General features: G+C 40.5%; 1 protein-coding gene across 1 annotated transcript in view; it reads right to left on the bottom strand.

The window, feature by feature from the left end:
- Positions 1 to 13638, bottom strand: part of CTNNA3 (catenin alpha 3) — a 1377490-nt gene that overhangs the window by 1105467 nt on the left and 258385 nt on the right. Inside the window, 1 exon segment of the mRNA XM_039911548.1 lies at positions 10605 to 10871. Within this exon segment, the coding sequence (XP_039767482.1) occupies positions 10605 to 10871 (267 nt within the window).

A 13638-nucleotide genomic window follows, 5' to 3' on the forward strand; every position in this document is an offset into this window, starting at 1 on the left:
AACATTTACTATCCAACCCATTCTTGGTATTCTAAGAATAATTACCAAATCATAAAGTTTTCAATACTCAGCTACACCTTATATATCATTCATTACTACTTCTCTGCTTGCTTTCCATTTCATATAAAGGTATAGCCCAGTTCTGAATGACTACCCTATATAAAATCTGGAAATTTGCAACTCCCTTTAATTTCTGATACAGCTCAGAACCACCACCTGGCTTTTAAAGTACTCAATCACATTGCACCCTCCTACCTCACCTCACTACTCTCCCACTACAACCCAGCCCACACACTTCACTCCTCTAACATTAACCTTCTCATTGTACCTCGATCACGTCTATCTCGCCACCAATCTCCTACTTCTGGCCTGGAGTGCCCTCCCTTTCGTATTTGACAAACAAATACTCTCCCCACCTTCAAAGCCTTATTAAAGTCACATCTCCTCCAAGAGGTCTTCCCTGACTAAGCCTTCCTTTCCTCTTCTCCCACTCCATTCTCTATCTCCATGGCTTGCTCTCTCTATTCATCACTCCTTCCAGTCCCACAGCACTGTAACTCTATTCATTTATATTACTGTGTGTCTCCCCCTCTAGACTGTAAGCTCATTATAGGCAGGGAATGTGTCCGTAATATTGTTCTCTCCCAAGTGCTTAGTTCAGTGTTCTACACACAGTAAGCACTGGATAAATATGATTGACTGACTTACTGACATTACTTTCAATCACTGCAATGAAATAAATTTCCTCCCTGTTCTTTCCTCCCTCTTCTACATCACCACAATCCTGTGTTGCTTTAAGAATGAAGGTGGGTTTCTGGTTCGCACTGGCGTAGAAGTGCAAGCCCCACTCAGCTACTTTCCATCATTATTTTTAGAAATAGTAGCCACAGTGGTATTTTTAAGTGCTTACTATGAGTTGAGTTTTACTATGAGTTTTAAGCACTTACCATTTTAAGTGCTGAGGTAGATAGAGGTATCAGGTTGGACATGGTCCCTATCCCACATGGAACTCATATTCGAAGTAGGAGGGAGAATAGGTGTTGAATCCCCATTTTACAGATGAGGAAACTGAGGCATAGAGGATTTAAGTGATTTTGCCCAAGGTCTCAGAGCAAGAATTTAGCAGATCCAGGATTAGGGAACGGATCCTTGGACTTCCAGCCCCATGCTCCTTCTTGAAGTTAGTTTTCTTATACCTGAGGTCACTCTCTGGTAGAATCTCTGTGGTACTCTCAGCAGGACTGGGCAAAAGTCATCAAGCGGGACAACCTCACAACTTAGATATCTCAACAGGTGGAAATCAAATAAATAACACCTTAACTGTCACATGTTTGTTTGGGAGAGAATATTAATAAAATTCACCAATTTCATTGATGAAAAATGAGTGCCACTATGATCAAGAGAACTAATAGGAAGTTACTGATTCTACTGCCTGGGATAACGAAAGAGAAGCAGGGAGTTATTTCTTTGCCTTTAAACAGGCTTCCCGACACTATTCTGAAAATAAGATCAAGAGAAAAGTAGACAAATAATACATTTCTATTGGGTGACCCCAGCACTCACAATCAAGTTGGATAACGATTTGTAAAATTGGAAAAACCCTGGAGTTATACAATCCCTTCTATATTCCATTCCTTACCTGCAGCCAGGGGGCTTGGGAGGGGATCCTACCTGGATTAGAACCCAGGTTGTCTGACTCCCAGGACAAGCTATTTTCACTAGGCAACACTGCTTCCCAAGTGGAGCAAGTGAATTTAACATGTGCCCTCAAGTCAATTTTCTCATCTCCTCTATGGACTAATCTTCATGTTCATCCTGTCATATTGTAAAATAAAAATTAATACTTCAGGATGGGGGAAATAAAATTTGCCAAGTAACTTGACACCTGAATGCCCATGTACTCCAAGCAATGAAAATGACTAGCAATTTTAACAATTCCCTTTGCACTGTCAGAAGCTGGATCCTTCCATGAGCTCCAGTTTCCCTCTTCTTTGTGTCTCTGATTTTGTACATCACCTGTACATAATTTAAGTCTATGGACTACCCAATCTAGAACCATTACCAATGTGATTCTTGAAAAAGATTTTAGCCAATTAGAAAAACATATGACCATGTGCAAGTGAGGCACAACTGGAATCGATCAATAGTATTTATTGAGGGTTTATTGTGTACAGAGCACTGTACTAAGCCCTTGGGAGAGTACAATATAACAGAGATGGAAAACATGTTCCCTGCCCACAATGAGCTTACAGTTTAGAGGGTGATGAGATGAAGTATTCACAGTGACATCTAGAATCTGTAAACTTGTATGTACATTTACTTGAACTTGACCATCAAAGCCATGAAATGCAGCAGTATAGGATACTTAAGACTGACTGATTAACCATTGAAATGCAGAACTTAAGATGTTGGAAGAGCCTTAAACACATGAGAAACATAAACAACTTTTTATGTTTAAAAAGTACATAAACTAAAGTTTCTAAGGGGTGCTAGGTGATCTTGGTAGTGGACAGGGTTTCTAGGTATCCTGATTTTTACTGAAATGCCTATTTCAATGACCGGCCCTTTGAGGATTCATTATTTTTCCATTTGAGTGTTACCTGTCTGCCCTTCTGTAAGTGCAGGAAGTGCAGACTGCAGCTGTACGCTTTATTCTCAATGGAAATGTGGGACCCTCGTAAGTAGCATGGCATAGTGGAAAGAACATGGGTCTGGGAGTCAAAAGATTGTGGGTTCTATCCCAGCTCAGTTACTTGTCTGCTGCGTGACTTTGAGCAAGTCACTTCATCTCTCTGTGCCTCAGTTACTTCATCTGTAAAATGGGTTTGAGACTGTGAGCCCCACGTGGGACAGGGACTGATTTGCTTGTATCCACCCTAGCACTTAGTATAGTGCCTGGCTCATAGTAAGCACTTAAGAAATACCATAATTATTATTATTACTACTAAGCCATGTGTCTAGAGCAAAAATGTGGCCTATTGGAAAGAGCCTTGGAGTCAGAAAACCGGGCTTCTAATCCCAGTTTCACTGCTTCTCTACTGTGTGACCTTAGGTAAGTCACATATCTTCCTTGTGCCTCAGTTTCCTCATCTGTAAAATGGGGATTCAATTCCTGTTCTCCCTTTGCTCATATTGTGAGCCAATGTTGGGCAAGGACTGTAATTACCTTGTATATACACCAGTGCTTAGAACAGTGCTAGACACATAGTAAGTTCTTAACAAATACCACAATTATTATCAGTAGTAGAAGGAGTAGAAGCTAACACGGACAATCCCGTCTATAGGTTGAATTCAGAAAAAAGTGTGGACTGTGGTAGAAAATAATGAAAGGAAAGTCAAGAGGAATTTCTGGTTTGGGAGTTGTAATTTTAATTTTCATTTTTAATCTACTCTCAAAGAAGTTACAGAAAGACAGATTAAAAGATATAGAATCAGACCAACTGAAGACTGGTAAGCAGTTTCATATTGCAACGGTGACCAAGAACCTCACTAAAATGTATTTTATTCAGGTTTCTTGGTCATCCCAGGTGCAAACAATCAACAGAAAGGAGAAAACAATGTATGTAATATACTATACTTCTGAGGCTTCTCTTCCCAACCTGACATCATGTTTACAGCATCTTAAAACTGTGACCCTTTGTGCAGTTTTTTTTAGCCACAGAATGAACTGCATCCTCCAAAGAAGCTGAAAGGAATTTTCAATCTTCCTTTTTAAGACAAATATTCTCACGGAGATGATCAATCAATCACTCAATGGTATTCATTGAGCGCTTATGTGTGCAGAACACTATACTAAGCACTTGGTAAAATACACTGTAATATATAATCCCTGACCACAAGAAACTTACATTCTAATCGGTGAGACAGACAGTGGAAATGGCAGAGAATAAGAATATGTACAAATGACTATAAACTCCATAAAGGACAAAAATGTGCCCCACCTGAAAACCTTGTATCTACCCCAGTACTTAGAACACTGCTTGGTACAAAGTAAGTACTTAACACAAATACCATTTTTTAAAAAGTGCTATGGAGCTAGGGGTGGGTAAATATCAAGTGCCTAAGGGATTCATTCAATCATTCAATCGCATTTATTGAGCACTTACCTTGGGCAGAGCACTGTATTAAGCACTTGGGAGAGTACAAAGACACATTCCCTGCCTACGAGCTTACAGTCTAGAGTGGAGGATATAGGCATTAATATAAATAAATCACAGATATGTATGTATATGCCTTGGGGCTGGGAGAGAGGATGAACAAAGTGAGCAAGTCGGGGCAATGTAGAAAGGAATGGGAGAGGAGGAAAGGGAGGGCTTAGTCAGGGAAGGCCTCTTGGAAGAGATGTGCTTTCAATGAGGCTGTGAAGGCAGGGAGAGTAATTGTCAGATTTGAGGAGGGAGAGCGTTCCAGGCCAGAAAGAAGACATGGGTAAGGGGTTGGCAGAGAGATGAGATTGAGGTTCAGTAAGAATGTTAGCTTTAAAGGAACGAAGTGTGCGGGCTGGGTTGTACTAGAAGTGTAGTGAGGTGAGGTGAGGGGCAGGGTGATTGACTGCTTTAAAACCAAAGGTGAGGAGTTTTTGTTTGATGCGGAAGTTGATTGGCAAGCCCTGGAGTTTTTTGAGGGGTGGGAGGCCATGGGCTTGGGAGTCAGACGACCTGGGTTTTTATTCTGGATCTGACACTTGTCTGCTGTCTGACCTTGGGCAATCACTTAACTTCTCTGCATCTCAGTTACCTCATCTGTAAAATGAGGATTAAATCCTCCTTCCTCCAATTTAGACTCTGAGTCCTGTGGGGGACAGGGACTGTCTACCCTAGTGCTTAGAACAGTGCTTAACACGTAGTAAGTACTTAGCAAATACTGTAAAAATGGGGATTGATAATGGCACAAAAGAGATTGAGGTACGTTAAAGGAATGAAGTGCAAGGGCTGGATTATAGTAGGTGATTAGTCACGTAAGGTAGTAGGGAGAAAGCACATTTTGACTATTAAATACTTATACTGCCCAAAAGAGTTCCAAACCTTCAAGGGGTCCTACTGAGAGCTCACCTCCTCCAAGAGGCCTTCTCAGACTGAGCTTTCCCTTTTCCCTCTGCTCCCTCTCTGCCCTCCCTTCACCTCCCCTCAGCAAAGCCCCCTTTTCCCCCCCTTTCCCTCTGCTCCTCCCCCTCTCCCTTCCCCTCCCTCAGCACTGTGCTCGTCCACTCATTTGTATATATTTGTATTACCTATTTATTTTGTTAATGAGATGTACATCCCCTTGATTCTATTTATTGCTATTGTTTTTGTCTGTCTCCCCCAATTAGACTGCAAGCCTGTCAATGGGCAGGGATTGTCTCTATCTGTTGCCGAATTGTACTTTCCAAGAGCTTAGTACAGTGCTCTGCACATAGTAAGTGCTCAATAAATACTATTGAATGAATGAATGAATGAATGAATTAATTACTATCAGTCCATAATATTCCAAACTTAAATTTCTACAGCTTGGCAGATATTTGTTTTGAACGATTGATTTGAGGCTCACAATGGACAAAGATAGAAGGGGACACAAGCCATATAGAAGTTCTTTTCCTCAAATGCTGTTTTCTTTAAATGACTCCAGACTAATGCACCTTTCATCTTCCAAAATCAATCAAATTTTGTTACATTTACAAGTTATATTTGATCTTTCAGCCCAGAGAGGTACTAAAGAATCGTGCACCTGTTAGACTGAGTCCTTGAGATGCAGGCCAATAGCAGCCTATGTTGGTGAGGGCATGAAAGGAGGGGTCAGCTTCCAGACAGTCTATATCAATCAATCAATTGTATTTATTGAGCACTTACTGTGTGCAGTATTAAGTGCCTAATACTAAGCACTCAAGTGCTTAGTACAGTGCTTTGCATCCAGTAAAGCATTCAATAAATATGACTGAATGAATGAATGAAGGCAGAGCACTGTACTAAGCATTTGGGAGAGTACATAACAGTATAAGAGACAAATTCCCTATCCACAATGACCTTACAGTCTAGACAGGGAGACAGACATTAATATGAATAAATGAATTTTGGATATGTACATTGTGCTGTGGGGCTGGGAGAGGGAATGAATATCAGGGCAAAATCTGGGTGATGCAGAAGGGAGTGGAAGAAAAGAAAGAGGGCTTAGTCAGGGAAGTTCTCTTGGAGGAGAGGTGCCTTCAGTAAGGCTTAGGCCTTCTTCAGACCAAAAGGGCAACAATTCCAGCAAAAATCACACATGAGTGGAACTCTTTGCACTTTCTAGGACAATGATGATAACTGTGGTATTTGCTAAATGCTTACTGTGAAGATACAAAGTAATCAGGCCAGTCACTATGTCCCACATAGGGCTCACAATCTAAGTGGAGGGAGGAAAGTATTTAATCCTCATTTTCCAGATGAGAAAACTAGGCACAGAGAAGTAAAGTGACTTGCTCAAGGTCACAAAGCAGGAAATCAGCATTTCCAGGCTGAGAACACTGATCCTTTGACACACAGGGCCATTATGCTTCTCAGTAGTTTCAGTAGTTCTGAAGGAGCCTAGCACAGGAGATCGGGCACATTATGAAGGGACCTGCACCCCCACCTCCCATAGAAGCAATTCCAGAACACCAGGCCCACTTGGAGTTCTGTTTGAGTCAATGCCCAGGGTTTCTACCTGCATGAAGTAAGGCTAAATCCTAACCAAGCACCCTTCCAAGAACAGCTAGGAGAGCATCAGCCTTAACCCCATTGGAAATCTTTCCTCTGTCCTCTCTGTGTAATTCTAGACAAACAACTCAATAAATTGTACCAGCAATAGGAACCAGTTCTTATTCTCATAGCTTGATGATTTGCTCTGCTGAGCCATGCAGTTCTCTGAATTCTTGAGCCACGTCAAAGTCATGAGGGGACTTGGGGTGTGTTTAGAACAGGTCACTGGGGCAAAGAGACCATTCCCAACCTGAAGACTCTTGGAGAAAATCTGAAGCCCTTTTAACATTTTAATCAGATAAGGATTTGGGTCTGGATCCGGCCAGTGGCTCTTGATTCCCCCAAACATATGTAAATTCTCAAGCAATTCCAAAACAACTACAGGTCCCCAATATCACCAGATTGGGAGGGACTGGACCAGCCTGGCCTGATCACCACGTTTCTGCAGGGCTATTCAAATATCAAGGGCTCAATAGATGCAGAGCACTGTATTAAGCACTCAATAAATACAATTGAATGAAGACTATTTCCCCTATCAGGTTTTCCTGACACGGCCCCAAATTCTGGGATTTGGTCTGGTTTCTCATGGCAACTAAACTAAGACTTTTCTGGGTGAACAAGTGTTACACGGCTTCCAAAATATGCCAGAATGCTGCATTGAAGAAGTTTCAGAAAATGGGAGGCAGAGAGTGTAAAAAAACAAATGTCTCTCCATCCCAGGTGTGCTACACTGAGGCTGCTCAGGTTTAACCAAAGAGGGAAACAGCTTCTGAGTAGCAGAATCACCTCAGCTCTTCTCGCTATCCAAGACATAATAATAATGATGACATTTTGTTAAGCACTTACTATGTGCCAAGCACTGTTCTAAGCACTGGGAGGTTAGAAGGTAATCAGATTAACCCATGTAGGGCTCACAGTCTTAATCCCCATTTTACAGATGAGGTACCTGAGGCACAGAGAAGATAAGTGACTTGCCCAAGGTCACACAGATGATAAGTGGCAGAGGCATGAGTAGAACCCATGACCTCTGACTCCCAAGCCCGTGCTCTTTCCATTGAGCCATGCCGCATGCCTTGGCATGCCTCCATTTTAGGCTGTATGACATCTATTCTCCCTCTCAGTCCTACAGATTGGCTAAACAAATTGTGAATAATCAAGTTTCCAAGACAAATTAGAATCAGTCATTGTTTAATAACATTTTCAAATATGTTGGAACTATAATTTCTTCAAGTCCAACCTCATTAATTTTCATTCCATTATAAATGCTACAGCATTCTATAATTTACTCTAGTATTCCTGGTAAATCAGTTGACCTAGCATGTATATTGAATTCCACTTTTAGTTTTTCCATCAATAAATCTCAGGTTAAATTCATAGAACCAGCTGTGGCTAAGAGAGAAAGATACACAAAACTTCTACATGTCTGTTGTTGAGTAAGCTCTCTGATACATTTCCACTCTATAAACATTTAATGAGCCATGCTCCCAATGGAGTATTTACTACATCAATTTATTTCATGGTGTTGTATTTGCAGGAGCAAGATAGAGCAAAGGTTATTTTGGATTCTTAACCAATACAGCTTCCTGTAAATAAAGAAAACTGCAACCATTTAATTTATAAAATCATTAAAATAGGTTAAATGCTCAATAAATTCTGCTTATCTGCCTCAGACAGCCTCAGCTCCCATTTGGGTTACTTAGAAATAAAAATACAGTATAAAAAGTTGGTGATCAACACACAGTTTGCAATGGTTTGCTCTTCTGCAGACTTGACTAGGCCATGACAACTCAAAGAGTTGTGCGAAAATGTCCCCGGAATTCCCAACTACTTTGTTTTTAGGTGTTAGATAGAGCCCCGGAATTTAGAGTACCTTGAAGGAATTCTAGGGGATTGTTTCACATCAGCAACCTTGCTTCCCTCCACTTCAACCCACACAGAACCTTGCCGGATAACTGGCAGGGCCAAGCCACTGGGCTTCATGCAGTCAAGGAGCTACAGGGCAATGGACCCTTTCTGCTCGGTCAGTGACTGTTAGCCTCTCCTTCTCTACTACCCAGCATAAAGAGTGTCACTAGTAAAGATTTCCTCAAAGTATGAGTTTTCTCCAATGTCATCTGAAAGCATTTTATTCTTATAAATGGATATATATACACAGATATATATATATATATATATATATATATATATATATATATATATATATACATGGGTAAATGTAAACTTTAAAATGAGCAGCATAGATTGGATTTGGGGAACCCAGAAAAATACCTCAATCTCTCCTATCATCAAAGCTCCTGGGGTATGAAGAAGGGAAAAGGTCAGAATGAAGTAACCCTTAGGAGGTAGCTCTTCTTTAAAATGTTTGTGCTCCAGAGTAGGAGGAAGGGAAGGGTTAGAAAGTCATAAAACAGCAGACAGCCTGGCACAGGTGAGTTTTTTCTTTAAAAGTTCTCCAGGAGAGGAAGAGGAGAGAGAAAGATAGGTTAATACATTGAATATATGTAGTACTTGAGAATGTGCAGAGGAGGTAAAAGACATAATCTCAAGTGTCTTCTTATCTTTCTCTTCCTTCTCCCTTTTTTCTTCTCTTTTTTCTCCTTAATTGTATTTTTTGAGTGCTTACTCTGTGCAGAGCACTGTATTAAGTGCTTGGGAGAGTATAATACAACAGAATTAGCAGAGACCTTCCCTGCCCCTAACAACCTTCCAGTCTAGAGAGAGCTTGTCTTGTCTTATGCTGTCGATTCGTCTCTGACCCATAGCAATGCCATGGACACATTTCTCCCAGCACACCCCACCTGCAATTATTCCGGTAGTGTATCCATAGAGTTTTCCTGGTAAAACTATGGAAGTGGTTTACTACTGCCTCCTTTCATGCAGTAAACTTGACTCTGCCCTTGACTCTCTCCCATGCCGCTGCTGCCCAGCACAAGTGATCTTTGACTTGTAGCAGATTGCCTTTCACTCACTAGCCACTGACCAAGGTAGAATGGAATGGGTATCCATCTGCTTAACTCTCCCTCCCTACCATAGTCGAGACTGGTAGAGAACTGGAAACTCTGCAGGTGCGACTCTGAGAAGGGAGAAGGAGTTTACCTTAATGCTATCCTTAATTTGCCACTTAGTAGCCCCTCCTCTGTTTCGGGATTGCAAAATTATGCCAAAAAGAGGGGCAATTAAGTGAGTAAACATGGTATGTCAGGGGCAGCGCAGTGTCACCAGCTTCAAAAACACAGATCCCATATGATGCACAATCTCAACTAACATTGAGCCAAAAATGGATTTCCTACAGGAAAACTGCTTTCAAAAAATATTATGGACGTATGCAGACACTGCCAAATTTTCATGCCAATCAACCAATTCCAATTAACACTCACTGGCAGAGATGTAAGGGTAGAGCAGTTGGATGATGTTCTAACTCAGAGAGCTTTTTAGTCGATGAATGATCCCTTTGGAAGGGTTAGTAGAGATTTTGTTCTGTTGTACAAGCTGAAAAGACACTCAACATCTTTAAATCACACATCCAGAAAGCAGGGTGGCCAAATGGACAACACAGGAATACAAGTCAGGGGCCTCGAGATCTAACCCCAGCTCTCCATCTTGCCCACGGTGTGACTTTAGGAAAGTTACTTAATTTCTCTGTATCCCATTTTTCTTATCTGTAAAATGCCAATTAAGTATCTGTGAGCCTCATGGACTTGTGTCTGATCTGTGCCTCATCCACTCCAGTGCTTAGCACAGCACTTGGCACATTGTAAGAGCTTAATTATCATTTGTATCATATATATACATACATACTTAACTTATATAATATACGAATACATAATATACATATAGCTTCATTTTAACAATGCACATCCCAATCATGTTTCTCCCCTGATAATTTAAATGACTTTCATCCTACTGGCTTACCTCAAGCTCATCAAGAGCACTTCCAAGAGTTGCTCCTGTCTGGGATGCTGGCTGGACATTTGGATTCTGGATTCCTTGAGATGCATTAGAAATGACATTGAGGGCATTCTGTATTTCATCACAAACAGTGTCCTTGCTCGCTCTTAGGGAAGCAACATCAGAATGCTCCAAACAGGCTGAACAAATTGAATGCAGAAGAGGAGAATTTTGCTTCAGGGAGGCTCGGGCCCCTGCAATCTCATCTCGTTGGGTGGTGGATTTTAAGTCCTGGAGGGAAAAAAAAGGGGGGAGGGGGACACATTTTCTGAAAAAGTGATTTCTTCAGCCTAAGTCATGAAAAACATAAAAAACCTGAACTTGTTCTTCCAAAAGTTGGCTATGAAGTAAATTCAGAATCACGAAATATCCCCAGAAAATGATGGTCCTTCTTATAAATTATGCAATATGAATAATGACATCCAGTTAATAAGGAAAGTTCAAAAATTTAAACATGTAAAATCAAAAGAACATATCTTGTCAATTAATTTGCTTTTCTTCTACATTTTGATTAAAATTTATATCCTGAAGACCATATAAGTATATGCATTAAAAGCCAGGAGGATATACCTCAGTGCTATTTGTGCCCTGGACCCTATGAAAATCTTTTCAAAATATTTTTGAAATTAACAGACTTCCTTAATTCCTTTCTTAAATGTCTTACTAATGATATAGATTATTCTACTCTTTATCACAGCTCACTCTGCCACAAAATGTATTATGGCATCTAAGTTCAGCTCCTTGATGGCCTGTTATATCATTTGCCCAAGGAAACACAACTCTCCTAGGTCTGACTGGTCACCTATGAAACAAGGTGAATCAATCAATCAATGCTATTCATTGAGTGCTTAATGTGTGCAAAGCACTGTACATAGCACTCGGGAGAGCACAATATAATAGAGTTGGTAGACATGTTCCCTGCTCACGATGAACATGTAGTCTAGAGGGACTTCACAATTCCTGCCCTCCTGATCTTTCACAGGTGAGGACAAATAAAATGATTCATCTGGAAGACAAAAATGCTAGAAAAATGACAGATAATATTATTATAAAGTTAGAAAACCATGGTCACCCCCTAGCTATTCAATAAACCCATGAGCCTGTTTTCTGAAAAGGAACTCTCTCTGTTCCACAGTTCATCCAGATCCTTATTCATTACAAAAGATGGTTGCTCACGGAATGAGAAGGATGCAAAACCTTCAAGGAGCACTCACCATATTGTTTGTACACCAGTCACTTTGGAAAAGCCTCCTTTCAACCTTATCCACAACTTTTATTTCCTTCCCTTTGACTAATCCCCCTGCCACATCTGCCTTCTTTATTAATCTATGTTTGACTGTTTAGTTCTTTCAGCAAAGTCTTTGTGATATTTCAACATGTTCTACAACACTTTATAGCATGCACTTCCTACTTCACAGGGTTCTTTGGAGCATCAATAATTTAATGTGTATAAAAAGCACCCAGAGCTCCTCAGAGAGGGGACATTAGGAAATTATAAATATCCAGAAATAGCTGGAGAAAATTCACAGTGTATTGGGCTATAATTGAAAATACATATATAATTCCATCTGAAGGGAACTATAAATTACACTCCTTAACTATTTAGGCTGTTTAGCTGGTTTCTGGCAGGTGAGCATTACAGTTAACATAAATTACTCTGAAATAGGCTGAAGTAGAAGAGTAATTGCCCTTTTCTGCTGATGGAAGCTATGTATATTTGGCTGTAAATTGTAACAGCTTTAATTCTAAAAATGACAGCAGACTCAAAACCAAAGATCAAGATGATTTTTTAAACTCACTGTTTTCTACTTTATTTGACTGCTAAACCTGTACTTTTCCATCACTGTGGAGTAATAATAATAATAACAATGGCATTTGTTAAGCACTTACTTGTGCCAAGCACTATTCTAAGCACTGGCTGGGAGGATACAAGGTAATGAGCTTGTCACACATAGGGCTCACAGTCTTAATCCCCATTTTAAAGATGAGGAAACTGAGGCACAGAGAAGTTAAGTGACTTGTCCAAAGTCACACAGCTAACAAGTGGCGGAGCCAGGATTAGAACCCATGATCTCTGACTCCCAAGCCCGTGCTCTTTCCACAGAGCCACACATGTATTATATAAAGCCTGTGACATACACCAATAAGAAGCCCATTATATACCTTACGTACAGAAGTACTGTCCTCTGGACACTTGATATTTGCCCCACCCACAACCCAACAGCATTTACTACATATCTTTAAATAATTTATTATAAATTAGTTATTTCTATCAATGTGTCTCCCTCTCTAGACTGTATGCTCCTTATGAGCAGGAAATGTGTCTCCTAATTCTGGTGTATTATACTCTCCGAAGCACTTAGAACAGTGCTCTACACATAGTAAGCACTCAATAAAAACCATTGATTGCTTGAGTATACACCCTACCATATTTGCACAGTGAACCACACAGGTTTTTTTACTTTACCAAGCACTTAGTACAGAGCTCTGAACACAGTAAGTACAACATAAATGACACTGATTGATTGGTTGGCTGCAAGGAAGCAAAATAGAGACCTGCTGGAGACTACTCCATGCCCAGACATCCCCATAATCTTTATTCCTTTGAAGCAAAGGGAAAAAAGAAACGAATTACATCAGGGAACCTAAATGTTTAGGGAAAAAAAGACCTTGACATGTACTACTTGAAGGTCTGAGTGCATCCCTCAAGGGAGACATGCTCATGTCTCCTCTATACTAAAAAAACCCTCCCTTGACCCCACGGCTCCCTCCACTTGTCACCCCATATTCCTCATACCACTCTTCTCTGAAATCCTTGAGCAAGTTGTCTACATTAGCTGTCTCCCCTTCCTCTCTTCCAAATCTCTCCTTCATTCCCTCCTTCTAAAAGATCACTCATGATCTCTTTGTTGCAAATCCAGTGTCCTCCATTCCATTCTAATCCTCTTCAACTTCTCAGTTGCCTTCTACACTGTCAACCAACCCCTTCCCCTGGAAA

This window comes from Ornithorhynchus anatinus, chromosome 3, assembly GCF_004115215.2.
Source record: "Ornithorhynchus anatinus isolate Pmale09 chromosome 3, mOrnAna1.pri.v4, whole genome shotgun sequence".
In the NCBI taxonomy this organism is placed as follows: domain Eukaryota; kingdom Metazoa; phylum Chordata; class Mammalia; order Monotremata; family Ornithorhynchidae; genus Ornithorhynchus; species Ornithorhynchus anatinus.